Source organism: Alosa pseudoharengus, unplaced genomic scaffold (assembly GCF_046254945.1).
Source record: "Alosa pseudoharengus isolate Yale_2024_CS ecotype anadromous, Long Island Sound unplaced genomic scaffold, YU_APseudo_1.1 YU_APseudo_1.1_scf_4, whole genome shotgun sequence".
Lineage (NCBI taxonomy): Eukaryota > Metazoa > Chordata > Actinopteri > Clupeiformes > Clupeidae > Alosa > Alosa pseudoharengus.
In genome coordinates, this window is record NW_027468774.1 from 22883078 (window position 1) to 22906149 (window position 23072).

Sequence of the window (23072 nt, forward strand, 5' to 3'; positions counted from 1 at the left end):
TTCAACTTTCTCTTCGGAATATATATGGAATGTAGACATTCAAAGAGTAGGTCAGTACGTCAAAACACATTTTTACCCCCTCTCCCGAAAAATGCTTTCCTTTGCCTTTTTTGAGAGGGTCAAAATCTTAAATATGGTGGTGGGGGCAAATCTCCCTTTAATTGGCACTATTTACCTAACAATACTTATAGTGAGGTGTTGGCTCACACCTCTCTCTGAATGAAATCTTCAAGGACTATGATCACGCTGGCTCTGGACTATGGGAGACAATACTGCCACCGAGTGGATGAGTTGTGACAGTGCCAGAAAGTGTCAGAGACAACGTGACCTCAGAATCAACAGGGTGTCTGTGGTATATATATATATATATATATATAAGTAAATCAAAGTATATCTTCAGCAAATAGTAAATGATGGGGAAGCCATACATGTATGGACTATGTGTGGGCCTGTGTTCTACATGTAACTGAACTGAACTGGGCAATGCAGATCTGCAACTCCTTTTCACACATGACTACATAGCTTTCGGCATTGTGCATACAGACAGTTGTAACTAAATTGCAAGAACCTTTACAATTTGTTTAACTCCTTGATGCTCTAAGCCCTTCTCGATCACTGATATGCTGTATGTTGCTGTGAAGACAATAGTGTGTGAACATGCCATGACGACACCAATGAAACAACATGAAAAATGTAAGAAGGAAAACGGGTCATCGCGATGACATGAAGAGCCGCAATCTGGGATTCATGGGACATAGGGTAGTTGTATTTATTGAAATTCAAATACAGTCTCTGCTTAATATTTGTGAGTCTCCACTGACTTGAGATTAATAAAATATTTCTGTTTTTGTATTTGCCTTGGATTACTGACTTTGATGACCAGAAAAAAGGTCCTTTGGGCTCAGATGGTTGTTTGTATTTTGTAACCGTGGTGTTGTAACCCAGGGTTTACTATTACAAAGCGAACACTTTTATCTTTAATGCAATTTGCCTTGGCCCAATCAAAATACTTCTGAAATTATTTGAAAACATCACCACACCCACTACAAACGTAGAGGTCATCTTAAGGTTGTGTGAATAAATGCAAGGAAACAGTCAGTTCTGAGGTTGATAAGGTTTTTAAATTAATTTATAAAAAAAGCATTTTTACCCACTGAAGCAGAACAAACATCGATCGCTTATTTTTTTGCCTTTCGCGGTGAACACATACAATCTTGAGGACAGACGCGCCAGAGCAGGGGGAACAGAAAAGTGTGTGTGTGTGTGGGGGGGGGGGGGGGTCGGGAGAGTCTTCAAGGAGGTCGGGAGAGTCTTCAAGCAAGGGTCTGCTAACACCATGGAGCCCACAACAGCCAAGGAAAACAACCGCAGGGGAAGTAAACAAAAACAACTAAATAAAAGTCATTAAAAAACAAGAACATTAAATCAAGTGCAGATCGGTCTGATTCGAAGCAGTTTTTTTTTTTTATCTTCTTCAGTTCAGTTAAATGTATAGTTACCGGCTCAGGTTCTTCTCTAGTCTGGTACATGCAAGCTTGACGAAGCGTCCGAATAACTACACATGGCAATCACGTAATGGTTTATCTCAGTTATCTGTGCAAGTATGAAAACATGTAGGGAGGTGTAACAACACAAGACCTAACCCGATTCGGCAGCAACGGTGACAACAAAAACAACTAAACAACAAAAAACCTCCTTATTATGGTTATTTTTTAGCATAGAAAAGAAACTACACTCAGTTTCACTGAACCGAAAAAAGACTGGAATTAAAACCTTAAGTCCACATAGAAATGCTGCGAGTTGTGTTTTTTTTTCTTTTTTCCCCCCCAAGTTCTTTTTTTCAAATGTCAATGCACCACCACCATCTTCATGTGTTCTTGCCAATAGAATAGTTTCTTGTTGTTACTCATTTACTCTATAGAAATGAAAGTACAACCGAAACAACAAAAAAGATCCATGTCTGAACAACAAAATACTGCAGTCCTACTTTAAAAAGCTGCGACCGGGGGAAAGGAGTGGATCCGTCTGGAGTTCATGAGGAGGCTAGCTGCCACGACACACGGAGGAAATGGTGCTTTTGATCCCTTTGAGCTAAATGCACGAGTTCTGGTTCGGAATCAAGGTCCTGGTTGTGGGTTCTGACCCCTCTCAGTGAGGCTGCTGCTATTAGAAAATGCTACCGGTTGGCCCCCTCTCCTTTGGCCTGGTGAAGGGTTGGGTTGGTTGGGGGAAGGTGGCCGATAGAGGCTCCTTAAGGGTTCAGGGCAGCAAGTGGTGGTGAGGGTTGTTTGGGGTTGGATTGGAATGGGGTATTGGGTGGGGTTGTGGAGATCGCCCTCGCTCACTGCCCAGTGTTCACGTCCAGGTGATTAAGGCGTCCCGTTAGGGCTGTTCTGCTCAGGGGCCGTGATGGCCTGGCTTGGCTCACAGCAGAAGAGGGGTGGGGGGCTTTGGGCGGTTCTGTTTTGTTCTTAAGGTGGTCCTCATCTTCCCTGTTTTCTTCTTATGGAAAATGATCACTGTTAAGGGTCCTGGGGTCCTGTAATATAGTCCAATGTAAAAAAAAAAAAAAACTTCTCCATTTGGCACCTTGGGGGTTAGATGGAAGATAAGTGTTGGAGAAGACAGGACAGGTCAAGTGAATGAAAGAGAGAAAGAGAGAAAAATGAGGAAGGAGAGAGTGAGCCTGAACGACAGACAGAGAGAGAGAGAGAGAGAGAGAGAGAGAGATGGTGGATGTGGGTGGTGGCGTGTATGGGTGTGTGGGCGTGGGGTTTGAGAAGAGACTACTCGCTGGCGGCGGAGGCTGCTGCTGCTGCGTCTGTGTCGGCCGACGGCTGTGCCGCTGCTGGGCAGGAGTTGGGTCCCACGTCGGCCTCAGGGTCCGTCTTCAGGCGCTTGGACTCGGGCTGCCCGGCGCCAGACGGAGACTCACGCTCGCCGTTCTGCCGCTTGGTGGGGAGGGAGGCCGAGGCGGACGCGTGGGTGGCCAGCATGTGCAGGGGACTGGCCACCGCAGTGGCTCCTAGGGGGAACAGAGAGAGACGTGTGTTAGTGTGTGTAATACAACACATGGAGAAGGAGAACAATAGATAGAAACATGCAGAAGACACTTAGCTCCTACAGCACACTCATATATGTACCCTATATGACTATGACTATGAGCAGGTGTATGGCTGTACCAGGGTATATGCAGGAATCATAGAGTTGAATTTACTACTTTTTACTACCTTTTTTACTACCTCCACAATATTTTTTACAACCAACAGTGTGCGTTAACCTGGGCTGGCGGTGGCCTGGATGGCAGTGGCGATGGGCAGCATGTGGGTGCCGTTCTGTGTGATGGGTTTGATTGGCAGCTGGTGGTGGCCCAGTTGCGCCTGCTGCACTATGGTGACCGTCTGCAGGGGCTGGCCCGACGCGCTGCCCTGGATGATGCGGCTGGCTGAGCCCAGGGCAGTATGGGTAATGGTGGGCATGGCCTCCACTTTCACTAGAGGACGAAAGGAGGTGACAGTTTTAAATCAAGAGCACGATTAAAGGTAGAGACTAACCCAGGCATAACCAAGCCATAAACAATTCCACTAATTTAACCATACTTTGATTGCAAGGTTAAACAACCTGCCTCAATAATCACAGATTCTTGCTTTAAAGACTCACTCCAACAAAATTCACCTATTTAACCTTGTTCATACAGTATGTCCATTAGGTGTTTTTTATTATTACAAGTGAAATAAACGCTGTACGCCATGGCTGAGTATTTCTGGTCAGAGCGACTAATCAGAACAGCCTGATGTGCCATCAGATTGAACCCAATCCTGACTGACCTCTGGGGTGGAGTTTTACAAAACATTTTGGAAAACAGCTTTTCTGAGTGCTCAAATAATAAACATGAAAAAGGTAGAAGCAGACACTACTGGGCAGAAATGGAACTAAAATTATGACATCACAACTTTAGGGGCAAAGGAAACTGTACAGTGGAAAGGTCACATCATGACTGACAGGAGCCGTTTGTTGTGTGTTTAAAAAGGTGGAAAGTTGCCGAGTCATAGTGGCCGTTTCTCACAGGTAGTCAAGTCAGCTCACAGGAAAAATCATTATGACAAACGCAATCTGCCAGTCTGTGTAAGATTCTAATACAGGAGCACGACTGGAGAACAGGTTTGGACTCACACGGTTGTGCAAAAAATTACATTGAGAAGGAAAGAAATTTAAAGAGTTGGCAGTTTACAGGTTTAGGGAATACATGCACTGTACACAACAACTAACTGAAGGAACCCAAGCTGTGCATTTCACACCTGCCATTTCACAGACCATTTACTCACTAGAAATGAGTAGTGAAAAAAGCTTTTCCACAAAAATTAACGCAACACTATAGTTATTCTGCCGTCTCACTCATTTTTATAATAGACTGAGTTTCAAACAGCTGTCTCATTGCTGATGACTAAATGCATGACCAGAGCATCTGGTATTGCACTATGTGATCCATTTTACCAACTTAGCGCTTAGTGGGTAACAACCCATTACACTGAAAATGAACAAGGCCATAAATGCCCATTGTGTTGCTTTAATAAACCTCTATGAGACTGGATAACATCAAACCTGCCCGTTCTCGTGGCCTTTGACCCCTGCCATGCCCCGTCCCTCACCTTTGGCCTCGGCATGGTCCCCGTTCTCATGCGGCTCGTTCTTGATGGTTGCGGCGACGACGTTGGCGTTGGCGCTCTGCGTGGTGACCGTGTAGGTGTTGGCGGCGGCGGCCAGTGTGGCCACACTGCTGACGGGCAGCTGGTGAACCACGTGCACTGTCTGCATGAGCTGGGGCTGCTGGGACGTGGCCGAGGTGACCGGCGTCGCCACCGCGTACGTCACCGGCTTCACCGACTGCGGGAGCTGCCGCTGCACAGTGATGAGCACCGGCTGGCTGCCCAGAGGTGAGCCTGAGGGAGAGAGACACACACACAGACACAGACACAGACACAGACACACACACACACACACACACACACACACACACAGTGCTGGAGTTAAGATAAGAAAGTCCTCAGTGTTCCCAGTGGATTGTGACTGAGCTAAGAATTTGAATAAGAAATTCTGACTGGAAACACATGAAATGTGCATTAAATCTGCTAATGCTCATAGAAACTTGATTCGCTAGAAGGGAGTGGATTAACTATTGATTCGCACAAGGTCTACTGCGTCTACTGATGGAAACAATTTAAATGCATATATTCACATTTGTTGCATTTCTATCTGCATGTTTCCATAACCATTGCCCTGATGACCTTACGTTTTGATCCCACAGCTGATCAGAACTCCTCCCTTGATTAGGGGGATGTCCATTATTTTACCATCATAACACAGTGGATGAAAACGCACGCAGATGCTCAAATCCTTGCACTGAATTTTCATGAATGCACATAGAATATATGAATGAGCTGAATGGAAATCCATCTTATGTGTGTTTGTTTTTGTGTGTGTTTGTGTGTGTGTCTCGGTGACTCACCTGCCGTGCTCTGGGCAAAGTGTGCTTCCTGTATGACGGCGAGTTTGGGCTGCACTGCTGTGGCTGGAGGTGGGGCCGGAGCCGGGGCAGGGGTGGGCTCAGACTCCCCGGGGACAGGGGAGCCCTCGCGGGACAGGCTGTCTGGGGTCTGCACCCCGCTGGAGTGGGCCGAGAGAACGCCCGAGTGGTTTGGAGAGGCTGGGGCACTCCTGACGGGGAGAGAGGAGGGGTCGTCAGACACTGAGCACTGGGGTGGACTAGCGAAAACAAGGCCTACTGTACACAGCGAGAGGGCAGAAAGTGACAGCACTGAATACAGAAACACTTTTTGTCATAAAATGTTATAGATAGATAGATAATCTATGAATAATAATGTCTTTCACTTAACACAGCAACATAATGTCTTTCACTTAACACAGCCACATAGAAATACATTCATTTATCAGTAAATAGAAAACTAGCAGCTGGACTATTTTGTGATTTGTTTTGGGCTGCTGTTACTGTTGGACTGCACACCAGCTCAAACAACAAAGGTGTTGCATTGCAGGTATTGCATTCTGGGACAACTAAGTGCACCAAATCAGTACTTCATAGGGCAATAGAGGCCAACTCATTCTCCTCCAGAACTGGCAGCCATAACTGATGGTCTAGACTGGCCAGAGGTGAAGTATGTGGCAGAAGCGTCACCAGAACATCCTGGCGTGATTCATTTGTTTTGCTGTAACTACTTAGGTCACAAGCGAGTATGTGAGAGGGATGGATTTTACAGCCCAAAAGGGTTGTGTCTGATTGGACTCATGTGAAGACTGCTAATGGTTAGAGTGCCGCTGGGAAAACAAGCTCTTAGGAGACCCAGAGTAACACTTTGTGTTATCAATGTGTGAATGAGTGGTGAGTGATGAATATCATGTGTGTGTATTCGACTGTGCATGTGTTCTGTATACAACGGACATTTGTAATCTCTGCATACAAATGTTTGTATTTCAGTAATCACTGTCTGTATACAACAGTGTTTATGTTGGGGTGTGTGTGTGTGTGTGTGTGTGTGTGTGTGTGTGTGTGTGTGTGTGTGTGTGTGTGTGTGTGTGTGTGTGTGTATGTGTATATGTGCGTGCGCGCGCGTGTGTGTGTGTATGTGTATATACGTGTGTGTGTGTGTGCGTGTGCATTTGTGTGTGGGTTACCTGGAGGAGAGTGGTCCAAGTGGGGTGCGGAAGCAAGGGACGCCCCGTGGGCGTCGTTTCCTAAAGGCCTGCTCGATGAGCTTGCCCTCGCACGACGGGTCGATCCTCCAGAAGGAGCCCTTGCCCGGCTCCTCCTGGGAACGTGGCACTTTGATGAAGTAGCGGTTCAGCGACAGGTTGTGCCGGATGGAATTCTGGAACACAGAGAGGGACGTTTTCTCTCTCGGTTCGCTGTGGTTGAGCGGTCAGTGGCCAGTGACCTACTACCAAACTTAGCCAGGCTAAAGTTACACACATAAGAGTCGGTCCCACACTCCATGTATTTGAAAACATCATTGAAGCTATCGTTTCACTGAAATGCAAGCTGGGCTGGGCAGCGAGACCACAGCCGGTTCGGCTTCACCACAGGCAGAATCCTGGGAACCAGACAAATATCAAAGCTCATTTCATTTGCTGTGGCATCTCCATCTGGGACCTGTATTTCAGATTTCAAACCAGACCAAAAATGGACAGGCCAATCACAATCGTTCAGCTGATATGAGGAGGGCTTTATACAATGGCAGACATAGGTGTAACCTGTGTAAAACACCAATGACACCTGTGTAAAACACCAATGGCTGTCGCTGATCATGTCAGAATTGAACATTGAGAATTGCATTTTCTTTGACAAACAAACAACTGCGTAAAAGGCTTCATTGATCAGTAAGATGTGTCTGCTGGTCTTTCAACAGGATTTGGTATCACTTTAATGTGCTGACATCAGTTTAATGTGTTGATGATGCCCCTTGAAAATCGAAAAAATATATCTCAATTGAGGTCTGGTTTTAGCCAGGCTATGAATTATCTGTACCAATAACGTAATGGACAAGTAGTGCAAAAAACACATTTCCTGGATTGCAACCCTAGACATAACAGCCGTTCACCAAAATATGGGCTGAAACAGCTTCTATGTTTCTCCCGCTGCACTTTTTGTATAGTTACAAAGTACCATAAATAATGAACTGGAGGTCTATTTTGGTACTCTTTCTAAATTAAGGAGGTACACACGCAATGCCATTTCATCCATAATGAATTTACCAGATATACCCTCCAGCCAGACATCATTAGTTAGCCACACAAGTGCTGTGAGTCACTGTACAATATGTATGTATGTTGGGGCAGCCGTGGCCTACTGGTTAGCGCTTCAGACTTGTAACCGGAGGGTTGCCGGTTCGAACCCCGACCAGTAGGCACGGCTGAAGTGCCCTTGAGCAAGGCACCTAACCCCTCACTGCTCCCCGAGCGCCGCTGTTGTTGCAGGCAGCTCACTGCGCCGGGATTAGTGTGTGCTTCACCTATATATATATATCCTTTCCTATATATATATCCTTTCCTCCTTTCCTATTAGCACTGCAAGCAGTTGCAATAATGGAGGTTATTCATACATGCACACAAACTAACGTCCATCTCAGATGTTACACTTGGGGGTCAGTGCAGAGTTAGTCAATGCTAGCGGTTCATGACTGTCTTGTCGTATGAAGAAATACTAGCCTGCAATGTAATTTCCTCCCCAAAAGCGCACAAAGTTTCAACATCCTAGCGACAGAAAAACAAGAAAAACCAGCCAAGCCCGTCTGAACCCTGTGAATGAAATTTGGCCTGTGTTGATTCCCCAGTGATGAGCAGTAACCGGATTAACTCTGTGTGTCTGTGTTGTGCGGCCGCTCTCGCTCACCTGCCAGCCCTTGTCTGCAGTCCGGTAGTAGGGGTAGTTTTTGGTGATGTGCGTGTAGATGCCGTTTAGTGTCAGCTGCTTGTCCTGGGCCATCGTTATTGCCTGGACTATCAACTGTGCATACGAGTACGGGGGTTTAGAGTCATCCTGCAGAGAGAAATGGGATAGGAGAGAGAACAGATATTTGGATTTTTATTCATTACATTATTATTTATATATAATTATCATATTATTATATTGTTTTATTTATTATATTTTACATGCAAGCTTGCAACATCTGCTGCATCACTAAAACAGTATAGATCCTGACTTGCATGCCCTTCTCTATTGATCAGATAAGCCATCTGTCAGCATATTATTACAAAAGCCATTACCTAACAAAACTCATTTCAACCTCACAGACTTCCAAAATCCTCCTCTGCTCATTTAATAATAACTAAATCTCTGGCGGTCTCCTGTACTAAATCCCGTCCATCAATCAAGTATATCCATCTATCTAACAGCATATTTCCCTCGAGGCTGTGAGGGCATCTGAATGACCAGGTGTGGACACCAGGTGTGAGAGGAGTGAGTAGGACACATAGTGCTGCTCACCTTGGGACTGTCTCCACCTGAGGCCTCCTTGTCGTTCTCCGACTGCGAGTTGTCGATAAGCTGCAGGTCGGAGGCGGTGATGCGGCCCATTTTGTAGCCGGAGGAGCCGGCGCCCCTCGGACTGGACGGACACGAGTTGGCCGCGCTGAGCAGAGCAGAGGGGAAGAGAGGAGAGACAGGCTGAGTTACCACCAGGAATGTGTGTGTGTGTGTGTGTGTGTGTGTAAGACCTTTGATGGCGTATGCACATGACAGATTAAGTGTGTAACCCTTGTATGTTCTTGTAGTGCATCCAAGGATCTTTGGGCAGTGTGAAGCAGTGGTCAGTAGTGGCCTGGGTGTCTGTCAGTGTATGAGTGAGGAGAGACCACACATGTAGGCTATCAGTTTGTGTGTAAATGAGAAACGTCACAGAATCAGAGGGTACTCCAGGGTTGTGTTGAATTATGCCGGAGTGTTTATGAGCTCTTTATTCTCTGCAATAAAGACAAAGACAAGAGAAATAAACCCGAGCATACTTTTGTGTGTTTACATTTGTGTGTGTGTGTTTAATCATGCACGTGTGTGTGTGTGTGTGTGTGTGTGTGTGTGTGTGTGTGTGTGTGTGTGTGTTGGTGTTCACAGACCACTCTATCCTCTGGGGAAACTGAGGACCAAGCCATGGTGGAGCACAAGTGATCCGATTTGCTTTTGTTTTCATGTTATGACTAGGCTGCTCGTGCACTGCAGCAACTGTCCTTGTCTGGCCCAGCAGTAAGCCCAAACTATGTAATGTGCGATGACTGCAATCAGCTCTGAAATTCTGCACTGCTTCTAGTGCTGGTGTGTGTTATGTGCATCTGTGTGCCTGAATATGTGCGAGTGAATTTGTATGTGTGTAGGTGGATTGTGTGTGTGCATAGTGTTTGGATGCCTTCTGCCTAGCAACACCACACACACACACACACACACACACACGGTGGAGGAGGGCACAAACAAACGGTCAGTACAGCATGTGGTTTCAGCATTCCTAGTCATTCCTCTACAACCGAACTGAGAGCCTCCACCAGCAAAGGAGCACCATCAAATAGAGCACAGTCTTCTATTCTGGACAGCTGAGATGAAACCAGAGTAACTGTCAGGGCCTGACAGGTTTCATAATTGCCTTACAGAAGGAGGCTTCAGTTCGAGTTTGGATGACGCTTCCAGGGCTTTTTTAGTAACAGCCTGGATGAAGGACACAGTGCTAAATATTTCCTGAAAAAGTACCACACTGCCTTTAAATGAGTATCAGCATGTCCATCTACATTGCAGGGTATGTCTTTGTGGGACTTGTTAGGTACTTCACATACAAAAACGGGCTCCATATTACATCATACTCAGGTGGTACTAATGTCACAACCTTGTATATGGGGGAAGGGGGGGTGGAGGCATATCTGGGGTGCATAACATTATAGAATCTTTTTAGGAGGGCCAGAACTTTAGTATCACATGAATAAACACTTGTGATCATGTAAAGACCGTATTGAAATAGGCTTGAAAAGGATTAGATTGCAAAGGAATTGAACTGCAATGAGAAACATAAGCAATTTTTTAAACGAAAGAGAATTCCTTACTAAAGGTAATATATTCACATAACTGCTTGCACTGCATTCTGAAGGGATCATGTTTTATTTGCAGAAGCTCCCTAAGCAAAAGCCAAACACCATCTGACATCTCACCCTTTGTGTCCAGTTCTGCATCGAGATTGGCTTGGAGCCTTGCCTAACTGATTAATAGAAATGTGGGAAGGTTAATCCAATCTGAAACCAGAGCACCAGATCAATCAAGGTGCCTAACAACAGGTTGTCACTAATCGGGAGCTTTCTGGTAAGCTACAATGTTGACAGTCTAGCCCCACGGTTGTCAAACTGGGGTACGCGTACCCCCAGGGGTAAGTGGACTGATTTCAGGGGGTACGCGAAAAAAGATCTAAGTCATATGCCTTTTCAAACGTTTTCTCTATCCCACGTAACTTAACTTCCGCATTTGCACTGCACATTAAAAACATTTCTCCGCATTAACAAAATATTCGAGAGTGGAGACAGACAGGGTAAAACAGCGTTTCTCAAACTGTGGAGACATGCCAGGGGGTGCGCGAACTGACGTGAAAAACAGGATTTTTTTATTTATTTATTTTTTTATCTGTAGCCTAGGCCCAGGTAGCACCCGATGCGCAATGGACGCACTGTGTTATTCATAGGGAAGCGCTCGTGTCAAGGCAGCTTAGTTAGTCCCGACCTGAATGAGATTTTGAACGAGGTTGTGAGAGTGGTGAATTTCATCAAGACCGGGCCCTTAAAAGCGTGTCTATTCTCCGCACTTTGAGAGGAGATGGGAGCTGACGAAAAGGCTGTACTGTTTCACAGCGAGGCAAGGTGGCTTTCCCGAGGTAAAGTGCTGTCGCGTGTTTGAGCTCCGAGTCGCCTCTTCTCGGAGGAAGAGCGCATGTTTGAATCTGCAAGCACGTTCACTAATGAACATTTCTTGACTAAGCTGGCCTATCTTAACGATATATTTGGAAAGCTCAATGAGTTAAATCTCCAGTTACAAGACAAAGACAAGCACCTAGCAGATAAGATCACTGCATTCAACAAGACGATTGTGTGTGAGATTAGGTGCAGATCTATTTAAAATCATTATATTCAGCACATTTGTAGGCCTATCATATGTTGACTGGTGAGATTTGTATCATATGTTTAGGATCCTATTCACTATTCTCGACAAAAGTGATACAAATAAATATTAATAAAACAATTTTAAAAAAACTTGTTAACAATTGGTGGTGTTGGGGGTACTCCGGAAGATCATAATGTCTCAAGGGGTACATGCCTGTTAAAAGTTTGGGAACCACTGGTCTAGCCAATACCTAGCTGCAATGGACCACAACTAGGCCACTAAATAGACCACCCATGACGGTGGCGAAATCAGCCAAATGCTTTTCATTGTTCATTGCGATTCAGGGAATAACTGAATAATTAATAATTATTATTAGGGAATAACTGAATAATTAATGTGATAAAACAGCCCGAGGGTCGCTGTTCAGTATTCTGCACACAGAGCAGACCAGTGTCCAGAGTGGCGGTGCTCTGGTGGTGACTAGCGGTGAGAGGATGTGCTGAAGGATGTGATCATCCTCCTGGTATGCTGGAGAGGCTTGTGGTGTTGTCCTGTGGTCAGACCACAGGAGGACACCCACATGAGGACTCAATGTGCTGTGAGCCGCACTCAGACCAAAGGCTTTATTTATGTGGCCTTCAGACCTCAACCACAAGATTGAGACTTCAGCTCTCCGAGTCTGCTCTGTAATGGAAATGGAGTCAAACATTCACGTTGTGCTCTGATGAGGTGACGCAGAAGGCTCAAATTAACAACAAACTCCACCCGGAATGCAATAACCAATGCAGTTATGGTTCTTCCAGGTGAACAGCCAAGATAAATATCTACTAAATGACAAAATCTGTCAAAGACATGACCATAGAAGCTGGCGGCAGAACTTAGACATATCCAACTTCCTGTCAATTCAAGCATTGCAAAAATCACCAGTGGCAGGATCTGTGACTTTTCCTCCATATTCCTGAGCACAGCATGCCTGAGTCTTCTGTTTTTGTGAAGCTGCATAGTGCTGCTTTCAGCTGGGCCTTAAGTATTTCTATTGGTCAGTATGGGCCCAGTGTTTCCCATACATTGACTTATTTGTGGCGGCCCATCACAATATCAACATTGACCACCACACAAGGATTTTCCAGGTTGTACTAAATTGTGCTTAAAGCTAGTTAGCATCATAACCATGCTGCGGCTAATTTGTTAAAAACTGTTGCCTTCAAGTTAATTCTGCAAACCTACCACCACAAATAGAATTAAATTCTGTGGTAAACACTGTGGGCCATTAGCCTGGAAAATCTAGAAAGATTAAGGGTCTGGCAAAGAACAATGTAATGGCCTGACTCGAGGGGCGGCAACAAGCATGCATTTAAAAATCTCACTGCACGCAATAAGATAACACTAGACCATGTTTACTCTGAATGATTTCTGACTTCGACGCCATCGGATAACACTACGACCAATGTGTACTGTCCTCCAACGTTGCAGCGCTGTCTTCATCAATTTAGCTGGTTCCCGGGAATGTTGGGGTAAAAGTAACGTGCATTATTGCTCTTTGCCAGAGTGTCTCGTAGAGAGAGTAAAAGTTTCACCTGTGTGTGTGTGTGTGTGTGTGTGTGTGTGTGTGTGTGTGTGTGTGTGTGTGTGTGTGTTTGCTTGAGCAGTAAAACCCAATTAGACAACTAGGACATAACATGCCAGGCTCAACATTCCCATTTAAGTTCATATAAATCCATGTTTCACATACATACTGAGTTGGAAATGTTGTGTCCTTTCATATTTAAGTTGGATGGCACTGTTTGCAGGCTGGTTTTTTCTATTTCCCCCCTCATGATCTGCTTTAACTGCAATTACTTCAATGCACACGACATTAACACTTATAGTAGGCATATGCACTGTACCCACATGCCCACTACCTACAGTATTTCAGTACCAAAGAGAACATGTATACAGTCATGAATTTTGGGATCAACTTGGTACCGAGGTATCAGTTCTCGTTAGGGATGCACGATATATCATATCACATATATTATTGGCTGATAAGTGAAAAAATGAAAATATTATTATCGGTCCGATAACATAATTCTGGCCGATATTTTTTAAAGCCCTAGGGGTAGGCCTACGTAAGGTCCGTCTGGCTACACTTAGCTACTTGAGCTTGGTTGGCTATACTTCTTCCTCAATATAATGCATAGTGCCGTCTTGTGCTGGTGTCTTTGCACTTTACCGCGCTAGTCGGGGAAACAAATAAACAAACTCGTCAGTGGGATGAGTACATAAGTAGGCCTAGTTCTAAGTTGTATTTTAGTATTATATTTGCTTTATGTTAGCTTGGGTTTTGTATTATTACCTAGAAATATGCTAACCATTCCTGTTTCAGTTCCAGACAGGTCATCATAATAAGTTGTTAAAACCTTCGGTGCTAACCCCTTTCATTTCTGCTGCAGCAGGTTGTGCGCAACAGAGTACACGGACATAAGATACAGTCTGAGGAGTTGCAGCTTTATTCAGTTATCCGCAGTTGAAACTAAACATAAGTTTCCCTCATAAACTCTGATTTGGTCGCTATAGCTTATTTCCAGCTGAGCCGTTTATGAGCGCTTACTCCTAAATGAAAACGATTCATAGGCCTACACTGTCTCTAGGCACTCACTCGCAATTCACTGACGTGAGGAGGAGCCATACATAGGGCTAGGCTACTGCTATTTTGTTGACTGCTGTACTATTGAGGACTATTATGAGCTCATCATTTGGTGGTAGGTAAAATTACTGCAAAGAAATTATGCTTATTAAATGCTTTCCCCAAATCACAAATTTATTTTTTTAAGAGTAATATTATCGGTTATCGTATCTGTATAGGCCACAACAAACCAATAAATATCGTTTATCGGCCCTAAAATTCCATATCGGTGCAGCTCTAGTTCTCGTGACATCCTTATTGGAGATGTTAATTACTCCTATTCAAAAATCACACCCATTGATGATAGGAGACCAGTGTTTATCTAACATATTCAAATGATTAGAAGACACAAGCCAGCGATTATAATGGGTGTATAATAATGGAGACCCAGACATAATTAAGGTTTTTTTACAGTATGTTACTGTGAGTGCATTGTTTCCCACAGAATTGAATTGTATTTGTGGTGGTAGGTTTGCAGAATTAACTTGAATGCTTTTTTTTTAACAAATTAGTGCAGCGTGGTTATGATTCTAACCAGATTTAAGCACAATTTAGTACAACCAGGAAACTCATTGTGTGGTGGTAAATGTTGATATTGTGGTGGGCCGCCACAAATAAGTCAATGTATGGGAAACACTGGAGTGTGTGTGTGGCGGTCGTTCAATGGAGACCCGGATATTATTGGGAGTTGTATTGTACGTGACTGTGTGTGTGGTTGACAGTGTGCATGACTGCATGTATTGTATGTTTGCCTTTGTGCAGCTACCTGATGGTCCCCGTTGGGGATGGCAGAGGGCTCATGAGGTGGGCGATGTTGTCTGGGATGTTGATGGTGAGGGGCGAGATCTGCGGCTGCACAGACTTGATGGGCGACTCGGGGGCTTCACGCTTTTCCCTCTTCACGCTGGACAGCGCTGTGAAGGTGATCTTAATGTTGGTGCTGGGGAAACGGAAGGTGCACCTGTGGGCAAGGAGGAAGAGGGGACAGAAGCGTTAGGATGGATCAGTGTGTGATCAGGAGTGATAGCTCAGCGGCAACATTATACCAGAACAGAGTGTCTCAGTCTCACCAGAGGGCATGGCATCACAGCCAGCATTAAATTAGATTGATAGATAGATCAGGGCTTAAATTTCACTGCGGGATTGCGGGTATTGCGCATAATTTGTTCAAGTCCCGCAACTCTAGCCATCATAATGCGAGAAATTCCCGCATACACTTTTACAGCCTGTCTGATGACGTTAATATAATCATGAAGTGGCGTGAATGCGGTGCTATTGACCGGACGGATCAACTACCGAGTTGAATTGAACATAGCCTCATGCAGACGCAGACACACACGGAGAGAGAGAGAGAACCACTTTGCGCTTACGCAAATAGGCTGCGCAACCATGGCAAACTTTTACATCTGGAAAGAGCTCCTTGGTAACTAGCCTGCTAGCTCAGGTCACGTCAACACTTCATCCCAGAAAGATTGTCTTCGACTTGTTAGTTTTTTGAACATTTATTGTATCTAATGACATAGAAAACATAATGATTTGCATCCACATATCCTTATGCACTATGCACAACTTTTATTCACTAGCGACTAGCCTAAAACCGTCAGGCTGAAGGGAGGCTAATTACTTTCACGTATTTTCTTAAAGTGACAGGCACTCAATTACACCTACTCATCACCAATGTGCACTCAATTAGACCTACACACCACATTAAAGATATGCCTAAGTGTTATAGGTTAAACGTCAAAATGAAGCATTCATATTACTAAATATGTTTAGCTACAAGTAATTACTAGTAAAATGATATACATTAAAAAAATACATTATTAACTAAATACACTCTATATGAATTAAAAAATATATGAAATAGAAACATATCACATAAGCCATCATTTTCAGTGTGTGTTTGTGTGTGTGTGGAGAGAGTCAAGCAGAATCTAGGATGTCCACTGTTGTGAATGATCCCATTACAGTATATATTACTGATGACGTCAGGGTGGTGGGGGCACCAAAATCAAACACTTTTTTAAAAAAAGTATCGAAGAAGTATCGAAATCGCAATTCTTGACTCAGAATCGAACCCCCCCCCCCCCCAAATTGTGTAAATCCCCCCTACATGAATAACCTAAGGGGGGAATTCCCCCCCATTTTGAAAAATGAATTTTAAGCCCTGTAGATAGATAGATAATTACTTTATTTATCCGAAAGTGTCGTGTTGTATAAAGCACAGTAAAATTGTGCAGCTTAACACAGACATGAGGTAGATGTAAGAATACCATACAAAGAAACAAACATATAAACTACTATGCATAAAATAAGCATAGTAGTGTATCTTATTGCATAAACATATAAAATGTCTCTAGCTGTGCAATTTGAATTCGAATGTGAAATAATCCCTGTCCCTGACCACTGAACACTAGAAGATATAAATTATAATTCATAGCAGTCACACACCACAATAATTGATTCTCTGAAAATAAGTTAACCAGTTCTATTCCCTGATCCAGGCCCCTCAGTTAGGCCCAATATTACCATGGCAGCCATTTCTCTCAGAGTAGGGCAACAGTCCTGCAGGGCCAACAGATAAAATTAGCCCTCTTCATATCACACACACACACCGACATGATCTCAAACACTGTGATGCTTCTCATCCACAGTCACAGACAAAGACACACACAGACACAGACACACACACACAACGAGAAAGTGAGGCAAAGAAAGCATGCTCCACAGTTTCACCACGGATTGTGTAAATAAATCATGCCATCTTATGGCAGAGGGACTCTTGTCAGGGTTACTGAGGCCGAGGGCTGCGTTTGCCCGGAGCCAAGCCCCCTTGGGCCAGGATGCCAGAACGCCATGGCAGGCACTGCACTGCACTGCGGCTGGTGCCAACCTCAGACAAAGCCATCACACACAGGCGGGAGAGGAGGACAGAAAACAAGACAGGGGATGAAAAAAAGAGTTATTAAAGGTTTGACTTGACTTGATTTTCCTTTTAAAAGATCTCAAGGTAACTTTTTCTCTCACTGTTTTTTACCTTATCGTCATAATTGTGAAATTCCACCTTTTCTGGGCCAGAAAAATGCACATTTTTATTTCTGCTGTTCTTCAGATTAACAAAAATTGCCGACATTATTAACACTAAGGAAGAGAGTGCAGTCACTATGGGCACAGAGGATGAGCTGATGCACACATGAGCTGGACACAGAGCAGAGGAGGAGGAGATGGGTGGAGAGGAAAAGAGTGACTCACAGGAGGAGGACAGGAGCAATATAGAGAGACAAATTAGAAGGTAAGGAATGAGAAGAAAATAAAATTGCAGCTAGCAGGCATACATGAGCAGAGAGAGAGAGAGAGAGACATAGATAGAGAGAGAGAGAGAGAGAGAGAGAGACATAGATAGAGAGAGAGAGAGAGAGAGAGAGAGCGAGAGAGAGAGCGATAGATAGAGAGAGAGAGAGATAGAGAAAGAGAGAGAAAGAGATATATAGATAAATAGATAAATAAATAAATAAATAGATAGATAAATAGATAGATAGATAAGAGATGTGAGAGAGATGTGATGAATGAGAATTGGAGAGTCTGCAGCAGTAGAGTAAGGGATGGGAGCCGATAAGGAGAGAGAACCAGTGTGGATAAAGGTGCAGCGAGCAGGACAGAAGGGAGGGAGGGAGGGAGGGAGGGAGGGTGTCTGGTGTGGAGACGTTTATCACCATTTCCTCTCCAACAAGAGAAAATCCTTGGACATTTTTTGCATGGATATCATCTGCACTGCAGTCGGGTGCACACTGTCCAGATGCAGTCGGGGATTTGTCTGTGTGGGCTATATCAACCACTTTACAAGTGAAAATAGCACTGTGGTTGGACGCTGGATCCATGAACATTATGTGCATCCGAGAGATGACCAGATACACTGTAAAACACAAGCTATGGAGAGGCTACACATGCTCTGTCTGTCTGTCACAGAGAGAGAGTGGACATACGCAATGGGGCAGCAGAGCAATGCTTTAACTCAGCAACCATCAATCTCAGAGCAATAATCCTAGACCCCTCTGAGCTGCCCCACTCCGGGCCCTACCTGATCAGATGGACAGCACTGCTGCTAGGGTTCATGGTTTTAGCAACACACACACACACACACACACACACACACACACACACACACACACACACACACACACACACACACACGAGAGAGAGAGAGACGAAAACAAATAATCATGGGTGGTGGGTAGTCATCTTTCCGCCTCACGTCCAGCCCAGATAATGTGGGAGCTATAAACAGACAGGAGAGGCGTGCATTGTGCTCCGGCGCAGTGGCATGGCAACCACGAGGGTTCCGTTAGTGCAGGAATGCTGCGTGCAGACGTTGCATTCCATCCAGAGGGGGGCGACCTTGCAGAGCGAGGAGGCCAATAAGAATCACACACACACACACACACAGGCGACTTTATAAATATACACAAGCTGGCTCACACGGAGCCACCATCACAGCCACACACATACAAAACACAAATACATCCTCTGCTGGCTTAAGGTCATGGCACATAGGTCTATACATGAGACTCTGAACCAGGTTGTGTGCCACGTCTGTATTCAGAGCTGAGAAAAGTAGCAGAGCTGCATGGATGCATGCACAAGATGGCTACATGTTCCCCCCTCTCTCTCTGCTTGTTCCAGCTACATGCTGAACCACTTTAGAGAGGGAGGTCAGATGAAAGCACCTCTTACGAGGCGGGCATGGAATGCACTGAAAAGCCATTGTGAAAAGAAGTGTAGTGTTGTGTGTGCAAGTGAGTGAGTGAGTGTGTGTGTGTCTGAACACCAGTTTTTCTTTTTCTTCAGTCACACACATTTTAACATTCAGGGAAGCACCTCTGCCAATTTTCTAGCCCCCACTCTCCCCACCCCCAAACTCCCCCTTCATTGAAGCTGGAGTTTTGCAACAGCGATCCAGACTTTGTTAAATCAGAGCAGGAAGAGACAAGGGAGCTTTAAAATGTGAGGGAAGCAAACATTTGTAAGAGGAAGCCAGTTCATTTTTCAACATCCCCCCACTCCACTCCACTGTACAAATGGAAAAAACAGCCTTCCAAAAGAACACCATTATGAAAACTAAGTTTAACAGAAAGGAAAACCCAAAATAAATGGCAACCATACTTCACAAACCCAAATCACTGCAGGCCTTAACCAGAGTAGCTTTGCAAGGTGTAGTGTTATTGTTAAGGGACCGCTTGTCTTTCTGAGTGTGTGTGTGTGTGTGTGTTTATATGGTGAGGAAGGTTGGACGCTTATGTCATTCCACTGGGGGTCCCCTTGGTAACCACACAGCCCCAGTAGACAACATACGCGTTGTCACACACACCCACCCACACCAGACAATGCTCTCAATGTTTGTCTTTCAGATGACAGCCAGGTCAAGTTAAGCATCACACCAAAAGCATATGAAATATACATGAACACATGAGTTCTTCTCATCACAATCTATCTATCAGTAAGCATGACCTGCTTATTATTAAACAACGTCAATGTGTCAAGCCAATGTGTCTTTCTGGAAAATGATTTGGGCTGGCATAGACCTTAATAAAAAATAAAAAAAACATTACACACTTGGGAGGAAAAAGGTTTGTATGTTAATTTCCAACCTCTTAGATTGACACAAACGTTGCACCCAAGGGAAAAATCAACAGAAAGATAAACACAAAAGTGAAATCATGGAAAATGCTCCTGAAGACACACCAGCATATGAAGGTGCTTCATATACATTCAATGCCTTGGGAAGAACTAAGGTTTATTTTTGTAAGAGTCATTTCAATAGTGACCTATTAGACATGTCTTTGAATGCAAACACTATTGTTTCCATCAAGTCACACCACTATCTACAAAGACAGACCGTTTTCATCACACAGATGATCACTAAACACAACCCACACTCTAACCATCACAACCATATGCCCAAAACCTCACCCATGTTAGCCGTCGTCAGCATCACATTACCTGTCAAGATCCCTCTGCAGCCAAGTGAAGGGGCTCAGGTCAAACACTTGAGGTGGCTTAATTCCCAGTGTTGGTTTTGGTGTCTACAACCAGTGCCTGGGACTTCATTAAAGGCTCTAGTTGGCGTGTAGGGCTCGATAGCGTAACCCTAACCCACTTCCTCCTCCTTACGGACAGAGCAAGCGACCGACCGACCGACCGACCGCAGCTCATTGAGAAGGGAAGCCAGGTCGAATGGGGGTAATGTGTGAAACGTGAGTCATCTGACAGAGAGGAAAAAACTAGCGCCGAAGTGATCTTCGTGCTGATAACAATGTCGGTAAACCAGTGTTGTGGTTCAACGACAACCACTCTGGCTATGGGTGCAGCCAGGACTTAGTCATCTACATTCTGACTGATTAAGCACCTTCCAATGCTGTGTGCAGGTTTACTCAGAAATGATTAGGGGTTTCAAACGCAGCAACAGGAAACATGCCTATGTGAAATTCTGCTGGGAGGAACGTAGACCTGTGCCATCAAGACCCCTACCACTGCAGCGCAAAATGAAATTTGGGTTTGTTTTGAGTCCTTGAAAACAGCCTTGTGTACAAATTCTGACAACAACATTCTTACCAAACCACAGACAAATTGCTGAAATCTGACCACTACCACATTCTATGTGTGCATGTGAAAAGAATCTCTCACTGAGCTGATTAAGAGCAATACAATGTGAGAAGGCAATGGAGTTTCACTTTTCAGGGGGTACTTATCCCCTCTGTCCTGCTGTTTGTTATGATATGATAACAATCAATGCATCACTTCAGGATTGCTCCTGTTTGACCTTCCTCCACAACAGGGTGGATGGTTTACAGAAGTAGTGTGCATGCAAAGAAGGAAACTGTGAATGCATATGATAGCAGTAGACCAATGACCTAATCATGAAGAGATGTACCCCTAGTTCAGCTTTTGATATCAAGGTATAAAAGCTAGATATGGGGAAGAATGCATTGGTATTATGTAGGTATGTAGGCTATAGGTTTAAACAAAGTGTAGGCCTATATTGTAAACAGCTTCATCTAGAACAGTTGGGTCTCCAACAGAGCTCCCTTCACAACGTTTAAGTTTACATTGCAGGATGGACCTTTGCCCTCAAAAAATCTACGACATGACACAAACAGTGGGTACAAATGAATACATTTCATGGACAAAAGCAGAAACTCCTTATACAGTTTTGCTTTGCTTTCTAAGATAAAAAAAAACCCTCCCCACAAAAAAACCGGCGCGCTCATTATCAATATCCCAACCAACCTGTAGCTACAGCAGGGTGTTTTTACACTCTCTCATCACAATGCAGTAAGTCCGACAAAAAGAAACGTTTTTATAACGTGACCGGCACTGTGGTCAGACGAGACCACTTGTGTGCACCTACACTGTGGTCAGACGATAGGGGAGTGCGTGTGTGCTGCGTGTTTACATAGCTTCAGCTTCTGTCAGTAAATAGGCCTACGTTGTCTCAAACCAAAATATACTCCCCAGCATTCCTCGGTAGTGATCACCATTATGTGAGTTCAATGGGATTTCTCAAAATAACCCCCCCCCCCCCCCCCCCCGCCGCAGAGAGCACCATTTCTTGGTTAAGTTAGTTGAAGGCAACCCAGACTAGGCCACCCTGCGCGGCACAAAGGCTGGGTGATTATTTACACTAGAAGGAAACATTTCCTGTTTCAAGCCAACGTGCTTTACTCGTGCTGAAGGCCAATTTTACAGTAAGATGGGACAACAGACCATAAAACAAGGGGAGTCTGAGGTAAAACTGTAGAAAACCTAGACAGACACGGGAGATATGGGGGTTTAGCAATATGGAGACCTGCTTATTGTGGTTATCTCGCTCATTCCAGAAAAGGGCATTCTCAAAGGCGTTAGCTACTAACGCCAGGTGTAGCACGTGCACCGAAGAGGTCATAAACAATAACAATAATAAAGGCGATAGGGACGTGCAATGAGTAAACTTACATTCTAGGAAGCTGAAGAGGAGCTGCACCTCGCCTCAGGAACACCCCATCCACGAACACCCCATTTTTGCCAAGGCAACGCAGGTAGAAGTCACCGCTGCCTGTTCCATCCTCGCCGGCTGTAAAGATTTCAAGATGTCTTCGGGATATAAAGCTGGAATGGCCCATACTCACATCCACAGAGCCTTGCGACGAATTCCTCCCTATGGTTACCGAGCGCTTTTTCATCATGTATTCGAATTCACGGCCCTCGAGCCGGGCAACAGCCGGCCCAGCCAACCCGCTTACCACCGCCATTTTCTGGATAAATGCTATAATTTCCAAGAAATAATTATTCTAACGTCAGTATCAAGATGTCCTATGATGTGCTTTACTTGGTATCGCTAAAGGCCGAATTGGGGACAGGGCATCTAAATTAAAACAGAAAATTTCGAGGGGAACGTGGGGCACCACAGACAGCGGCTCCGACCCACCGCCGCGATACAGAGAGAAAGGGAAGGAGAAAGAGCCAACCAAACAACGCAGGAGGAGTGTATGACATGATTGACACAATACGCACCCAATCACACACGAATGTTATTACGCAGTTCGGTTATGTGCACCAATAAGAAAAGAGACATGGAGACTTTGTAGTCTGAAGGTCGGTTGCGCTGTGTCTTAACACGCATGTGTTTGCTTACTAGAAATACATGCGAAACAAGACACAGAGTTTAGTCCATCTCTGGAACCTAAAGGAAAGGAATAAGCGTAGTTGAATAGACAACATTCTTCTGTAGCCATCTGT

At 44.6% G+C, this 23072-nt stretch overlaps 1 protein-coding gene across 1 annotated transcript; it reads right to left on the reverse strand.

Moving 5' to 3' along the window:
- Window positions 1-1099: 1099 nt before the first annotated feature.
- Window positions 1100-22762, reverse strand: foxk2b (forkhead box K2b). The gene is made up of 9 exons (XM_076265342.1): window positions 22290-22762; window positions 15067-15261; window positions 8999-9143; window positions 8405-8551; window positions 6691-6884; window positions 5507-5715; window positions 4650-4940; window positions 3281-3493; window positions 1100-3025 (listed from the first exon to the last, which is right to left on the reverse strand). Exons 1-9 carry the CDS (start codon window positions 22583-22585, stop codon window positions 2787-2789), a joined length of 1929 nt encoding a protein of 642 aa, XP_076121457.1. The 5' UTR covers window positions 22586-22762; the 3' UTR covers window positions 1100-2786.
- Between the last annotated feature and the right edge of the window lie 310 nt (window positions 22763-23072).